The sequence below is a fragment of the Gymnogyps californianus genome, chromosome 8, assembly GCF_018139145.2.
Source record: "Gymnogyps californianus isolate 813 chromosome 8, ASM1813914v2, whole genome shotgun sequence".
NCBI classification, from domain to species: Eukaryota; Metazoa; Chordata; class Aves; order Accipitriformes; family Cathartidae; genus Gymnogyps; species Gymnogyps californianus.
In genome coordinates, this window is record NC_059478.1 from 30,749,707 (window position 1) to 30,765,097 (window position 15,391).

At 53.2% G+C, this 15,391-nt stretch overlaps 3 protein-coding genes across 4 annotated transcripts; 1 reads left to right on the forward strand and 2 right to left on the reverse strand.

Moving 5' to 3' along the window:
- Window positions 1-2,088: 2,088 nt before the first annotated feature.
- Window positions 2,089-3,023, forward strand: TMEM205 (transmembrane protein 205). The gene is made up of 3 exons (XM_050901431.1): window positions 2,089-2,218; window positions 2,319-2,482; window positions 2,724-3,023. The coding sequence occupies exons 1-3, from the start codon at window positions 2,089-2,091 to the stop codon at window positions 3,021-3,023; spliced, it is 594 nt and encodes a 197-aa protein (XP_050757388.1).
- A 530-nt stretch (window positions 3,024-3,553) lies between these two features.
- Window positions 3,554-14,029, reverse strand: TTC4 (tetratricopeptide repeat domain 4). Of its 2 annotated transcripts, none has more exons than XM_050901246.1 (10): window positions 13,912-14,029; window positions 10,762-10,879; window positions 10,451-10,612; window positions 10,133-10,210; window positions 9,140-9,264; window positions 8,758-8,844; window positions 7,665-7,879; window positions 6,386-6,467; window positions 5,198-5,280; window positions 3,554-4,237 (listed from the first exon to the last, which is right to left on the reverse strand). In XM_050901246.1, exons 2-10 carry the CDS (start codon window positions 10,859-10,861, stop codon window positions 4,138-4,140), a joined length of 1,032 nt encoding a protein of 343 aa, XP_050757203.1. In that variant the 5' UTR covers window positions 10,862-10,879; window positions 13,912-14,029; the 3' UTR covers window positions 3,554-4,137. The 2 variants fall into 2 exon arrangements, with proteins under 2 accessions (XP_050757203.1, XP_050757202.1); XM_050901245.1 differs by lacking the exon at window positions 13,912-14,029 and adding an exon at window positions 10,953-11,027.
- On the reverse strand, window positions 12,235-13,960 carry PARS2 (prolyl-tRNA synthetase 2, mitochondrial). The gene is given in 2 exon segments (XM_050901243.1): window positions 12,235-12,577; window positions 12,580-13,960. Coding segments are annotated over 2 exon segments (1,407 nt in total). The 5' UTR covers window positions 13,688-13,960; the 3' UTR covers window positions 12,235-12,278.
- Window positions 14,030-15,391: the final 1,362 nt, after the last annotated feature.

Sequence of the window (15,391 nt, forward strand, 5' to 3'; positions counted from 1 at the left end):
GGAGCTGCCTGCCCCTCTCCCACAGGTGCCGGCCAGCGGCTCCCACCCCTGGAGCCGGCTGCAGCCATAAGCTCCTAATCTCTGCCATATCTCCGATCATAAACATCTCCGTGCAAGGCCTGGCACGGCGCTGCCCTGACCTCCCCTTGCTGCGTTATCACTACAAGATAAAGCCATCTCAAGCTGAACATGGTACAAAACATTCAATTTTTATAGAGCCCTCTTATCTCCCGAAACTCGGAGCAATCCTGCCTTTTTATCACCGGGATGCGAGCCATCCTTTCTACTTATCGTTAGAAATTGCTGCTGCTTGATTAAGTGGAGGGAATGATGTATTCGCCTGAACATTAAACTTTAACTGACCTCTCCTTCTCCTTAAGTATTGTGCTTTTTCCCGCTGCGAGGCCACGGTCAGCCCTCACCCCGGCCTGGCTGGGTGCCTGGGGGTGCAGGGTGATGGAGCGGGAGCGACTTGAGGGCAATGGGAAATGGATGGGAGCACAACAGAGAGCTGCAACGGTGCGAAGCATCTTGCGGTTTATGTGCAGATGGGAAAAAATTGCAGTCCTGCGGCATCTTCTGCTGGAGGGAACAATGGGGGAATGGTGGACAGCAGGACTGGGCAGCTTGGAGCATCCCTGGAGCACCCATCTCCAACCGCCCCATCCCACAGCCAGCTCCCAGGGGAGGAGAGACCTGCCGGTGGGTGCATTGGAGCCTGTTGGGAGCAGCCTGCTCTTGCCAGCCTTTCCTAGAGCCTCCTATTTGCCCTCCCCACCAAATGCACCGCTCTAGGGCAAATTTAGCAATCAATCACTATTTTCCTTTTTCCCTTAAAAAAAAAAGAAATCCCGGCAGGGTGTTACCCCCTGCTCTGACCAACCCTCCTGGCTGCGGCTTCTTTGCACGAAAGCACCCAGCTGCCTTGCTGCTCTCGGCTGCTAATTCCTGCACGGAGGCGAGCGATTCGGAAAGGCAGATCTGGGACCCCGGGAGCACAAGGGCTCCATGCCGGCTGCCCACAGCGCCCATCGCTGCCTTCCTGCCCAGGATGATGCAGGGAACAAAGCCTCACCAAAGGACCACGGCTGCCTTCCCCAGGCCCCCACCATCATGCAGTGGACAGGGCTGCCGGAGGATGGAGCGGGGAAGCATCCCAGAAATGCCAAGAAGCTTTTGGCAAAGCAAAGGCCATGAAGACAGCTGGGGATTTACAGGCCAGCACTCCAGGTGGGATCGAGCGCCTTCTCCAGTACATGATGCTACCATCATGAGAAGGTTTCAAGGGCCCAATTTTATAGATGCCTAAATAAATATATGGAATTGATATATAAAAACACAGCATACTTTTATCTGTTTTGCAGGGGGAGCGGGATGTAATTAGATGGCAGTGTCTCTCTCAAGGCTATCCCCGCTGTAATTTATGCCCCGAGGCGGCTGGCCGAGGGGAGGAGGAGGAATGAAGCAGGCAGCAGAATTGATGGGCTGCTCCCAGAAGCTTTGTTTTAATTAATTTCCAAAGCGCTCCTTGTAGCGGAGCAGGCAGCTCGTTCAAAGCCTCCTTCTCCCCGCCACTGCCCGTTCTCTCATGCTTGTGCCAGCGTGGGGTCCGGGGCAGCGGGGTGAGCCTGGGAGCCAGCCCTGCTTCTTCGAGCCCCCAGGCTTTTTGGTTAAAGTGTGCAGAAGCTGTTGCTGTTTTTAAACAGGGGGACTTCTCCCTGGCCAAGAGGCCTCTTTGATGGCCGCAGTGTGGGCAGGCTTATTTGTCAGGGTTTTTCCTTTTCCCCTTTTTATTGACTTTCTGCTTGTTCCTGCTGCCAGGGGTCAGACGGGGCTTTGGCTGGACTTTGCCGAAAGTCCACCCAAAACGGCCGGTTACCAGGTGCTGACGCAGTGCCGTGCCCTAAGACAGAAGGGGTTTGAAAATCGGGTTTGCAGCCCAGTCGGGTGCATGGTGGTGGGGCTGGGAAGGGGCTGGGGCTCTTCCCGAATAAGCGGGCTTGTGAAGCTAAACTGCGTTTGCCGGATCCAGCAAAGTGACTGCAGTAACAGCAGCTCAGCGCTCAATTTGGGGGTGGCTTGGCTGACATGGAAGGACCCGTCCCTGGCCAGGACACCATGCTGACCGACACAGAGCCCTCTAACACCATCAAACTGCTGCACCTGGTTTTCCTCTCCACCTCCTGGGGAATGCAGATCTGGGTGACCTTCGTGGCTGGTAGGTTGCGGTCTGTACACACCGCCGTGGCTCTCTGCCTGGGGGGAGGCCCAGGGGAGGGGGCTTTGCCACAGGACCTACCCACTCTCCCCCCTTGCAGGGTTCGTGATGGGCAGCCACCTCCCTCGCCACACCTACGGCTTCATCCAGCGTGAGCTCTTCCCCTACTACTTCCACATCGGCTCCGCTTGTGCCTTCCTCAACCTGACTCTATTTGCCATGTACCACCCCAGCGAGCTGCTCAGCGATGAACAAACGACCCAGGTAGCCTCCGCTTTAAAATGTGAGCTGGCTGTAGCCCAAATCGCTTTCTCTGTGGGGTCCCGCTCCGTTCCGCTCCACTGAGGTTGGTTTGCAAACGATGACGAGGTCTGCACATGGCTCTGCTTAAAAGAAACCAGTTAGCATCCAGATTGCAGCGAGCCTTGTGTGCAAGAGGGGCTGGGGGAGAAATTTAATCCACCACGTGTGTGAGATGTTCACGGCGGGCTTTGCTCCCCTGCAGATCATCGTCTTCTTCGTTTGCGTCGCTGCTTCTGTGCTGAACACACAGTGGTTCGGGCAGGTCACCTCCGACATCGTGGCAGACATGCACCTCGTCGAGCGCAGCCACGGCCTCGGCCAGGAGGTCGGGCTGTTCACCAGCAAGTCCTGCAGGCAGCTGCATGCCTCCAACTCCAGCTACAGGCAGCTGTCCCGGCAGCTCACCCTCTACCGCGCTCTGTCCTCCCTCTGCAACCTCTGCTGCATCGCGTGCAACGGCTTGAGCTTGTACTATTTGGCTGCCCATCTCTCTGCCCTGTGAGAGCAGGGCACCGCGAGGCAAGGACTGGCCGGCCAGAACCGACACCCTGGAAAAACAGAGCCATCCTGCTGCCTTGTTGTAAAGTAACCCTAAGCTTTGGAGATTAAATTTCAGCGTCCTCAGATGGAGATAGTTTTAGCTGTATTTGTGCATGGTGCAGAAATTTAGGAATAGCGAAATGGAAACGCTTTCTTTAGAGCTGCCTGAATCCAGCTCTGGAGTGAGAAAAATCCTCCATGATCTAAGCAGGAGTGTTTATGGCTGAACAGCTTTTTAATGCCCCGTGCACTAGATGCGTCTAAAACCGCAGCGTATTTCTGCAATCACAGGGAGATTGCAGAAGAGAGAGAAATGAGAGATTTAGAATTACTTTTAATTAAATGCTGAAAGCTAATACAGAAGCACAGAAGACCCTGCCTGCTGGCTTTACCAGTTAGTGTAATGGATAAGGTTGTTACGTTTGGGTTTAGAATTACTGTTTGTCATTCACCTGTAGTATTTCAGGAGGTGAGAAAAATTATTGTCTCATTTATTAGGCAGAAGTCAGTCTACTTAAAATAGACACGTTTATTTCCAGGTTCTACAGGACAATCAGTAAGGTAGCAAAAGGGTCAGTAAAACACACCGCTCCGCGCAAAGAGCTCTGAGCCAAGCGCTGAAAAAACAGCAGCAGCTTAATCCCAGGCAGGAATCTGACTGCATCCATCCCGCTGCAACAGGCGGGTATCTCCCCAGACCACTGCTGTTAAACCCCAGCAACTACAGCCCACCTCCACGGAAATCAGTGATTTTTCACAGGTAAGTACATTCCCAGCTGCTGTTGCTTCAACTGCAGCCAGCGTTTGGCACTGCTTCAGGTTTATTTCAAAACCACATGCAGCCTATCATAGAGGAGACCTTCTGCAAACCAGCTGGATTTCTTTTTAAACAAATAATCCCCTCTTGTAAGCCCTTCATTCTCCTATGCTGCTTTCCTGGAAGTTTCCCCGAGTGCCAAGATTATTTGTTCCCTGAAGTGTGCAAGGTATTTTTGTTCAAGCAGAAGCTTGCAGTCTGTAGCTGGGATAACAAACAGCAGCCTCATGCGCAGGATTCCTCGTTTCATTCTTGCTCATTATAGTCGATGCACCTTCTTGCCAGAGAAGTACTTCTTAGAGAAAGGAGAACGCTTTACAAATGCCAAAACTGTTGGAGTCCCGGCCTTTACAAAATACCTGCAAAGATTAAAAGGAATCCTTTGGCTTCCTTGGAGCTGGCCAAGTGTCATGCAAAGTGAGTGACTTCCGCCCAGCTCAATAAAGACTGACCTCCCAAAGGCCGATAACAAGCTTTTTTTGCTGATTAGCAGAGCCTCTCAGAGCCAGGGCTACACACATCCGAGGAGGAGTGTTTTATGAATCAACTCTTCTCCCAACAGCTACTTCTAATTAAAAGAGCTGTTCTTCTCCCTCTGGAAGGAGGTTTCTTTTGCAATTGCCCTTACAGCCTGAAATCTGAGGGCTTATGCACGCTGCTGAGTTTTATGGAGTGACAGTTCAGACACAGCCTGGAGCAGTGGACCTAGAGCTCTGCTCCCACTGCGACAGACCAAGCCACTAGCGCTGTGCAGCAGGCTTTCTCCAGCTAGCTACAAGATGGTGCAAGTTAACAGCACAGGCTTGACAAACAGCAAATTCTTCTCTCTAAATAACTGCACAACACTTTAAAGCCAGTTTCAGAGTGAAACTGTGCTGCACGCTGTGTTGGGGCTGCTCACGCAGCATTATTAACAGTGAGAGCATTGTTAACCTTCAACATGCTCTCTTTATATGCTGCTGCCTTTTTTTTTTTTTTTTTTTAAGTAGTACTGTGTAGATGGGATCTGAAACAGCCCTTTTGTGCTGCTGCTTGTGTGTAGCCCAACTTCCCTTCCCATCTCCATCCAGTTCTGGAAAGAGTTGTTCATTTTTTCAGGGGAAAAAAAAATATGTAAGTCCCTAAAGCCAGGCACAAAATCTATCCAGTCCCACTTCTTTACACGTTCAAGAGTTAAGACTGTTAAATCAGAGAAGAGTTAGGACTATTAAAGTCCAAGAGTTAGGACTAGTAAATCAGAGAACAAAGTGCACTTAAAGCCCAAAGCTCATACTTTTTGCCTTCGTGCTCTCTCTGGACATGAACAGGTACAGCCTCACCTTTCGTGCTGCAGCACTTGTAGCAACGTGTGTTCTGGGTTCAGCTTGTACATTTCAGCTCTTTCTGCATCTTCAAAATAGAGCTGAAAAAAATTTTGGAGGGTTATTAAATACCTAAGGTACACGAAGGCAAACTACTTAGCTGTTGAAAGTCCAGTAACAGCACACCAGATATCTACTAGAGGTTTATTAAACTTCTGTAGCTTGAACCGACTGTGTTGGATGCTAACTTCAGCAATGTAGAAACTGTTTTGTGTAAAATCCAAGTCTTCCCTGTATAAACCAGCTTAGCTTCTTATGGCAGTGACAGCAGGAAGGCAAAATACACTGGCTGTTCCTGTGCTTTACAGAGAAGCAATCCAAATCTGCAGGCTGCTTTTTAACAGGTGAAATGCAGCAATCGTATGAGCTAAACTTAGTAGGTTTAAAGATATTTGAACAAAACAGAGTAGATGTAAGAGATTCGAATCCAGCAACTGTGCCTTAGACTGTACATACACACAGAGCTATAATCCCAGTTTTTAACCCGGTAAAGTACACAGCCACTGTCCTTTTGGACCTGTCTGCTCACTGCACTAAGAGCCGCGCTGTTGCCTGGCACATGTGACACTGAAGTGGAAAATGAAAAATAAACATCTGTATCCTTCTATGTACAATTTCTGAAAAATTCTCCAAACCTGCTGCAGCCACAACCAACTCGCATCCCACATGTGCTAAAGTCTTAAGAGCCATATATTGTCTTGATAGGATTAAGTGCTTAAGCACCACTAGTTAGATCTGAAAATAACCTTTTTTTTTTTAAATATTTTCTCATTTGTATTGAGCAACTTCACAACAATGCAGTTAAAAAACTGGCAGCCTGCAGCTTGATGGTCTAAATCCTAGTTATCGTTACAAAGATGGGAATCTAAGCAATATCTATAAATACCTTCTGTCAAATACAACCTAAGTGGAAGACAAAAGAACTTTCATTTTCATTAATGAATTCTGTGTCCATGTCAGCACATCTGGAAAACGTTTGAGTTAATGAACGAACGTAGCTCTCCAAATCCTTATTTCACATCCATGTATGGTAAACAGGTAACGATGCCATTGCTTTCACACACTCAAAGTGGCTCAATCTCACTCCAGAAAAAAAACCCACCACAACACAACAACCATGAACAGAAGGAAAGTCAAACTTCTCACCTCAAGATTGCTGGGAAGGTATTTTCTTTCTAAATCCCAAGGAGGTAACTCAGCAAACATCACCATTAAATGATCAATAAACCTAAAAGCCAAAATACTCTTGGTTAGCTTAGGTGAAGTGTTCAGCTTCAATAATTTGTACAGTTGCATTTGAATGATGGTAAAAATACATTAGCAAATCAGACAACAGACTTGAAAGTAATTTTAGATCACTAATAGTTTCTTCCCTTCAAACTCATTGCTTTCCCAATGAGACCAAGGCCCTGTTGTAACTCATGCTATTGGTTTCAAACTTAAGCAGTGCAACAGCAAATTGTTAACTTTTCATTTTCACACTGGAAAAGATGTCAAAATAAACACCCTACACTTTGTCTAAAATTGATTTTCCTTCTACATGGTCCACCAGCACCATGCTTCATCAGATGAGAGTGCTGAGAACACGCTTGTGTGTCAGAGGCTTGTTTATTTTGGCACTTCAGGAGTGCTGGTGGCCAATTTGTTCTAAGAACCCACTTTCACTTCCTTTGGTCATGGAAAGGCGTAGTGAACACTACCATCTAAGAACCACAACTTTACTAATCTGCTTGCACTGTAATTTTAAGTCCTCAACTTATTCGTAGATCTAAGGAATACTTACCTCCTCACAAAAAAAAGTTACGAATTCCAAGTTTGTTTAACCTTGCAAGACCAGAAACTGAAGTTTACATGAAGAAAAGTGGAATTCTCACCCTGCCTGTCACTCGGCTTATAGTCTGAACGCTCTGCAGCACTTCAGGCAGGCCTGCTGTAAGCCCCAAGGAAACTGTGGGGCCACTGGTGGTTACGAGAGGTCCCTTTTGGAAGCTTTTTATAATTTCTAAGTTTAATCCTCCTTCCAAGACCCACACATTCGGAGGGCTTCGAAACAGCGCCTTAATGAACCTCTGAAATCCATGCACGGGATGGGTCACAGGTATTACTGGCCACTGGCTTAAGCTTGCACTGCAAGCCCCTTTAACCACACTGGCTGGATAGGACGTGTTTCTCTGCGCCCTCATATTTTGGCCCTCATAGATTGTGCCCCTCATATTTTAAAGCTGCATTTGTAAATCATAGAATAATTCAGGTTGGAAAGGACCTCAGGAGGTCATCTGCTGCAATCTCCTGCTCAAAAGCCGGGTCAGCTAGGAGATTAGAAATCTGGAACTACTTCATTAGCATGGCAGTGTTTCACTTGCTATCTGTCGTCATTTACTCAAACATCTCCTTTATTCAAGAACGCTGCTGACAGCGCACTTACCTGGAGTTCTCATGAAAAGCTGCAATGAAGTCTGTTTGCTCGTGCTCAGGGTACAGAAAGAGGACAGGCCAGTTGAGGTTGCCATCGGCATCTAAGTGCACCTTGGCACCCGTGGCATTGTCAGAGTGGAACCCGTCTAAGGATATCTCAGCCAGGCCATCTGATATTTCCTCTTCTTCATCTGAAGGCTCAAGAACCAGCTTGATATTTCTTTCCTAGAGGGGAGGAAGGAAAAAAAAAAAACCCAACCAAAACCCAAACAGGTATGGTGGGGAGAATAAGAGCAAAAAATCAGCAGTCAGTAAAAGGCCAAATTGTGTCATTCTTATTAATGAGTCAGCTCCTAAACATGCCATCAAAAGCCTTCCTACAGTATCAGACTAAGGTGACCGGTCTTCTCAGCAGAATCCAGAACCTCAGCCAGACACCTAGCCTCCTCTTAAAATGGATGAGGAGAGGTGGGAATCCACAGGAGCCAGCAAGCTGAGGAAAGAGCCTGAGAAAATGTGGGGAAAGGGATGCATCTGAAATCCTGTTCTTTGGGACCTAGCAGGCATAACTTCAGGGTGCAACTACATGCACCAGCTCCTGAGAACATCCACTCCCTCGGAGAAATGAAGAAAGCTCACTCTTTTCTTTGGAAAGACAACTGCAGAAGAGGAGATCCGACTTTACGTAATAGCCCAAAATATTTTAACTTAGCCCAAACATTTGCTGAGGAAGGAGACGATTCAGGATTGATTCCCTCCTCTACCCTATGGATGGTTATCTTCTGTCCTTCCGCTGAACTAATGCCCATCGGCAGCAAAGAAAGCAAGGTTCATTGGGCCAGTGTGATGCTACAGCCCAGCAGCCAGAGCACTCTCTTGGATGCCCAGTCCATCTCCTAACACTGGGTTTGTATTTTGCATTAGTTGTTACCCAAAACGTGGAAACAGGCTTGGGAGCTGGGGTTACAGCCACACAGATAAGGAGAATCATGGTTTTAACTCAGTTTTTTGGCTCTAGCCCTCAAAGGCCAGCATATGAGAACAACTGCTTAGAGACAAACAAGAGAGCTCTTAAAACAAAACCAACCCCCTCACCGACTCACCTTTATTGCTGCAAGCAAAGTTTCCTTTTGACACTGCTCTTTCTTCTCCATCACCTTTGCTTTCCTTGCATCCCGCTCCTCAGCTCGCTACATGTAAGAAAAGGTTGCACCGTGGTCACACACAGCAAGTCAATGCCCACCACTGCTCTACCCTGCCAACGAGTGGAGAAACCAGTTCAGATCTCCAGAAGGGTCCCCTCCAGCTCTTTCTCCTACACATCTCAACAACACACCCTATGTGGAACCACCACTCAATTCTGTTTGGGGATATTATACTACACACAAACTTGTACGGAGCACTCTTCAACCAAGGATCCCAAAGTGCTTCTTGACACAAAGTAGGTGACGAGCATTGTAGACGCTAGACTGCCTTAATATTTACCTTTAACTTGTCAGCTTTAGCTCTCATTTCCACAAGCTTTTTCTCTTTTGAATCTATTCGCAAGCCTTCCTCACACCATGCTATGGCTTCAGAGAAATTCTTTAGCTCCATGTGACAGAGAGCTCCTGGAAGGATTAAGATTTTAAGTTTCTAGTATTGGCGTCAGTATACAACTACTACATTATATATACTATATATAGTATACTATATACACAGTATACTATATATATAAAATATACAATACTATAAAGACAGCATTAGCCCTAGTGCTTTCAAGAGGCACACACAGCAGCGCACGCTATTGTCTTGCAGGGTCATGTTCAATCATAGACTTCCAGCAGGTCAGCTGGGAAGAAAATCTAAAATATTTCAGCAGTTCTTGTATCATTTGCTCATCTAGTCACAGAAATCAGCAGAATGATGCCAGAAGTGTCCGTTACAAGCAAAATTTTATCATTATAATTAACATATCAGTATTTGTCTCATAAGGAAAAATAAAGTGGCCATTTCCATGGAGTGAGAAAGGGAAAAAAAACCAAACTCCAAAAACCAGTATTGTGGAAAACAGCAGAAGTTCTGCTATGTTCTACAGAAACAGGTCCAATGCCTCTTTGACAGATATAGAAGCTGAAGAGCGAAGAGCAAAAAGATAGTGCTTTGACTGAAAATCCAAAGCAAAACGCAGAGCTCTGTTTTGGGGAGAAACAGCAATAACAAAACAAGAGAAGAGATCTGGTACAGTAACCGCTTTAATTTTCTGAAATGAATGCTGCCCTGAAACAAAGTATGAATGTACACCCACAGTAATTTAAGGTTTACAAACACTGTTATTTAATGCACAGAAACATGCAGAGAAACAAAGCAACATCCAACAACAGCCTGTTCCAGGGCTTGTAACAGTAACAGCGTAATAAGTAAAACTGAACATGTGCAAAGCTGTTTTGAAACCACGTTCCTTGTGCTCCACGTGGTAACGTGTGTTTTAACTCTTACCTCTTATGATCGCTTTGAGATGGGTGGGCTTTAGCTTTTTCGCTTGGCTGGCATCATTGAGAGCAGAACGGTAGTTACCTATAAAGCAAGCAAAACTGCTCAGAACCCTTAATTTATATTTGAAATCCGAGTAGATCCCAAGGGGACAAAACAGCTTATGCGGAGACACCGTAATTCACTGTTTCTACAATCACTGTGAGGCGAGAGGAGGAAGAAAGAGCAAACTAAGAGCAAGAAGTGAAAGGACAGGAATCCATCACACAGGGAAGAGCCCCCCTCCCAGCCCCGCCCGGGGCAGGATGGCGCAGGTCCCCTTACCCAGGTAAAACTGTGCGGCCCCTCGGTTTGCGTGCAGCACGGCGTTCAGCTCCGGGTCCTCGCAGTTCTTCTTCAGCCCCTCGGTGTAGGCGACGACAGCTCGCCCGTAGTCCCTCTCCCTGAAGTACTCGTTCCCTTCGTTTTTGTACATCCTGGCCAGCTCTGCAGGGGATGGAGGCGGAGACGGGGCCTGAGCGGGGGGCGCAGCTCCCCAGCACCCCACGGACACCCCAAGCCCTCTCCCCCGGCCGGGGCCGGAGGGGCAGACCGACAGACAGACACACACCCCCCCCCCCGCCCCGGCTGCCCACCTGCGGGGCCCTGCTCCTCGTCGAAGAGGATGGACTGCAGGCAGGCCAGCTCGGGCTGCCGCGCCGCGTCGATCTCGGCCGGGCACCGCTTCATGAACATGGGGATGGCCTCCAGCTCCTGCGGATGGACACACACCGTCCCTCAGCTCGGCCCGGCCCGGCCCGGCGCCCCTCCGGCCCCGCCGCCTCACCTCCTCCCAGGTGTCGGGGTGGAGAGCACCCCGGTACCGCGGCGCGCCGCCGCCGCCCGACCCGGCCTCCGCCATGCTGCCGCTCCGGACCGCCCCGCTCCTTCCGACCGCCCCCTCCCGCCTCAGGCCCGGCCTCCCCCGCCTCAGGCCCGGCCTCAGGCCCGGCCTCCCCCGCCTCAGGCCCGCTTTCAGCTTCAGCTGTAGGTGGCATCTCCCATGGGGATGGCAGGTGGAGCTGATCCTGCCTGGGACAGGGAGGAGGAGGAGGAGGACTAGGTGACCTCCTCGGGTCCGGGAGCACATGGAGAGCCTGGGTCCACCGCAAAGCCCTACCGCTGATCGTGATCTCTAGATTTCTGACCCAGGAGCCGCGGCACGGGGCAAGGCGGCTCCCTCCAAGGAGCTCCCCGTCCAGGGCAGGCTCATGGGGCGATGGCACCAGTCGGTGCCGCTGGGACGGTGGCAAGCTGTTCCTCACGGGAGCCCCAGGGCCCGGCGCTGCAGCGGGCACGTACAGGCGGGCTGTCACCACCCTGCGGGACAGGGTTACTTCCAGCCTATACGCAACAATATGGCCTGGACATTTTTACCCCCAGGCTTTGCAGGTCCCCAGATTTCATGTTTCCTTGTTAATTTTTTTGCAAAGATTTTCTCCCACTCTGAGGCTGCATTCCCAAAAGCACACCGTCACCACCCAAGCCCAGCAGATCCAGGCGTCTCACCAGCTGGACTGACCTGCAGGACTGGCGTGCGGATGCCTGACACCGTTCTTCCCCTTAATTCCTGCAGATTTGCAGCGCTACGGCATTTTCAAGGTGAACAAGGCTCTAGAGTTCACCATTTTGCTTTAATTAAGATTAACCTCCGCCTTCACGGAACCTGGGTGTCTCCAGAGAGAAGACGCAAACGGAGGAAAGGCGCCTTCCTTCCTCTCCTTCTTAAAATCCCTCATTTGAAGAGCTCAGCACCTGAAAAGGGGGAGGGAAAGCCCTCCCGTCCTCCCTCCTGCAGCCTCAGCTGTTGCGTGTGCTCGACAGAGGCCATGTCTGCCACGGCTGGGCAGCAAGGGGCCGAGCCCGGCGCTCCCACAGCCGCACGAGGCCACACACACCGGTAAAAGCAGCTGGCGGGGGCCTGTAGCCAGAGGGAGAAATGCTCCCGGCCCCCGGGGGGTGTTGCAAGACACCGTGGCTGGCTCTGACATGAGCTGGATTCAGCTCCGCTCACCCAGAGCCATCACCGACAAGCTGCACGTCCTTGAAAAGCAACTGCGGCCGTTCAGATAAACTCAGTGCAGCAAAGACGAGAGATTCAGAGACGGGGATTTTAAGGGACTTGCACTTTACTCAGCAACTCAATGACACCTTCCTTCGTGAGGAACGAAACCTCGCCAGCGTTCTGATTCCAAACCTCAAAGACGGGGGGGTCTTCGCAAACCCTCTTCCCGGCTATGACCACGTAGGGATAACCCAGCTTGTTGGCGTCCTTTAGCCTTTTGCCGATGGTCAGCTGCGTCCTGTCATCCAGCACCGAGTCGCCGGCGAGGTGGGGCAGCGCTTCGGCGAGGTCGTCGTACAGCCGCTCCATCGGCACGGCTCCCTCCGCCTCCTCCTTGCTGCCCCTCTTGGGGGAATGAAGCAGAGCTGGTAGGGCGCGATGAGGCTCGGCCAACGGATGCTGTCCTCCGTAGAGAGCACCTCGATGGAGGCCGCCAGGATGCGAGTGACGCCCAGGCCGTAGCAACCCATTTCTGCCAGCTGGGGTTTGTTCTCGGAGGAGTAGAAGACAGCGTTGGAGACGGAGGAGTACTTGGTGCCCAGATAAAACGTGTGCCCCACTTCGATCCCTCTGGTCTGGGTGAGTTTTTCCCTGCACACGGGGCAAGACGTTTGTTCCCCGTTCAGCGTTTCCACGTTAGCCGCAAAATGGCCGGCAGGGCACAGCACCAGCCTGTCCTCGCCGACGTCTGCCGGGAGCTGGAACTCGTGGGACACGGTGCCGCCGATGCTGCCCGTGGCCGCCTGCACTTTGACGAAGGGAAGGCCCAGGCGGTCGAAGAGGCTGCGGTAGGCGTCGCACACCAGGTCGTAGGTCTGCCGAGCCGCCTCTTCGGAGGCGTCAAAGGTGTACATGTCCTTCATGTAAAACTCCCGGCTGCGCAGCAAGCCGAAGCGGGGCTTGGGTTCGTCCCGAAACTTCCTGGTTACCTGGTAGAGGCGCAGCGGGAGCTGCTTGTAGGAGAGGTTGCTCTGAGCGGCCACCAGCTCTGTCACCGCCTCCTCGTGCGTGGGGCCCAGGCAGTAGCCTTTGCCGTGCCGGTCCACCAGCCGGAAGAGCTCCGGCCCCATCCGGTCCCAGCGGCCGCTGGCGCGCCACAGCTCCGCCGAGCTCAGGCTGGGCATGTTCAGCTTCTGCCCCGCCACGGCCTGCATCTCCTCGTCCATCACCTTGATGAGCTTCTCCATGGCGCGGACGGTGGGCGGCATGTAGTAGTAGCAGCCGGGGCTGGAGGGGTGGATGAGCCCCCCTTGCAGCATCAGCTTCTGGCTCCGGCAGGTGGGCTCCCCGGCCCTGCCGTCCCACCCCGCCTCGCCGCCCACCTGCAGGTTGAGGGGCTGGAAAAGCTGCGAGAGCAGCAGCCGCTTGGCCCTGCCCGGGGCGCCGTGCCGGGGCCTGCAGCCCCGCTGCCGGGCGCTCAGCGCCGGGAGCCTCCATCTTCTCAGCAAGGCCTCCATGGCGGTGCCAAGGAGGGGGCCCGGAGCCTGCGGAGGGGGAGCGGCAGCAGAACGGGGTGGGGGCGGTTAGCGCCGACTGCAAGGCGGGGGGTCCCCCCGCCCACCGGCGGGCAGCGCTGCCGGCGGACTGCACGGAGCGGACACCGGGACACGCCGCCCCACGCGGCTGTGCGCGGGCACCCTCGCCCTTACACAGACGCGCGCGCACCAGGGCTCACACGTACCTACACATGCACCTGGGCGCGCACCCACATGCGCGCCTGCTGGGACATACAGGTACCCCGGCACGGACACGCGTGAACGCAGCGGAAGCACACCTGCATACCCACAGACCCGTGCACACACGCGTGCAGGCACGAGCACACGCGCGCACAAGCGCACCCGCGCCCCTGCCCGCGCGCACACACACACTTACACGGGCGCTGGCGCGCGCCCGCCCCTTCCGCGCGCGCCCCGCCGCCCGCCAGCAGGGACGACCGCGCCCCCCGCCCCGCCGACACAACCAATGAGAACCACAGTCCCCTGTCACGTGGGGGATGCCACCCGCAGCCGGCAGGAAGCCGGAAGTGAGCGGGGCGGGCCTCCGCCGGCGGGCGGAGGAGGCCGGGACTCTATGGTTCCGCCGGCATGGCGGCGGCGGGGCACCGAGCAGGGGCCGGGCGCCACCTGCCGGGCGGGCAGGGCGGCCTGCAGCAGGAGTCCGCCCAGGTGTGACCCCCCACGGGGCGTGCGGGGTCACTTGCCTACTGCCACCCGGCGTGGGCCGCAGCACCGCCGTGGGTGTGCTGAGCTCCCGTGGCTGGGTTGCGTGAAAGCGGGTGGGCGTCCTCGGGCGGGGACAGGAGCTGAGGCAGGCTGCTCCGGGGGGACGCCACCCGCCCAGGTGCCACTGAAAGCCAGCGGCCCCGCAGCAAGGGCAGGAGCAGGAACCCTTCGCCTCCCGCTCTGCCACCCTGGGGCTGGGGACACGGTGGAGGCGGGGGACACCCCAGGCTCTCTGCCGCCTACCCAGGGCGGGAGCTGGAGGTTCGGAGGGACCTCAGCAGGCGGCCAGCCACGGGCAGGGGATGGCGGTGGATGGCCACCGGTGCCGGGGACAGCGGAGCAACAACAGGGCTCTCGCAGGGCTGACACCGCAAGGGATTTTGTCTATTGCTTTTTTAATTGACAAGGTTTTAGAAAACTGAGGAGGTCCTGACAGCTCATGAGAGAGACAGCCACTCTGCAGAGCCTGCTGCCGCCCCGACGACTCAGAGGGACAGCGACCGCTCGTTCGTCCTGCCCTTGGAAGAATCGACCTTCATCGTCTCAAACAGCAGCTTCACCAGCTCCGTCCTCCCCCACACAATCATGGCTTTGCAGAGCTGGATCACCACCGGCGCGCGGTGGCGGCGGACTGCCCTCAGCTCCTGCTGCAGGCGCCGCCGTGGGAATTTCTCCTTGGCTTTCTTGACCCGCGGCTCCACCTCCTGCATCAGCATCTCTGTCTTCAGCTTCTTCTGACCAAAGAGCACGAGCAGTGTCTCCAGGAGGCACCGCAAGCTCTCGGTGGAGCCCGCATCGTCCAGTTCGATGGCCCGCTTGAAGCACTCGATGGCGAGTGTTTCCTGGCTTTTAAGCCACAGGCATTTGGCCCTGAAGAGCTGCAGTTCAGGTACGGTATCGCCCAGGTCAAACTCCATGGCTTTGTTCGGGAGTGTCATC

What these genes read in the sequence shown, in the direction of transcription:
- TMEM205 (XM_050901431.1), top strand. Translation starts at nt 2,089, where the DNA reads ATGGAAGGACCCGTCCCTGGCCAGGACACCATGCTGACCGACACAGAG. An exon ending in CTGGGTGACCTTCGTGGCTG is followed by an intron (nt 2,219 to 2,318) that starts GTAGGTTGCGGT and finishes CCCCCCTTGCAG; the next exon opens with GGTTCGTGATGGGCAGCCAC. An exon ending in GCGATGAACAAACGACCCAG is followed by an intron (nt 2,483 to 2,723) that starts GTAGCCTCCGCT and finishes GCTCCCCTGCAG; the next exon opens with ATCATCGTCTTCTTCGTTTG.
- TTC4 (XM_050901245.1), bottom strand. Translation starts at nt 11,027, where the DNA reads ATGGCGGAGGCCGGGTCGGGCGGCGGCGGCGCGCCGCGGTACCGGGGT. An exon ending in GCTTTTCATGAGAACTCCAG is followed by an intron (nt 6,468 to 7,664) that starts GTAAGTGCGCTG and finishes TTTGGCTTTTAG; the next exon opens with GTTTATTGATCATTTAATGG. An exon ending in ACCTTCCCAGCAATCTTGAG is followed by an intron (nt 5,281 to 6,385) that starts GTGAGAAGTTTG and finishes AATTTTTTTCAG; the next exon opens with CTCTATTTTGAAGATGCAGA.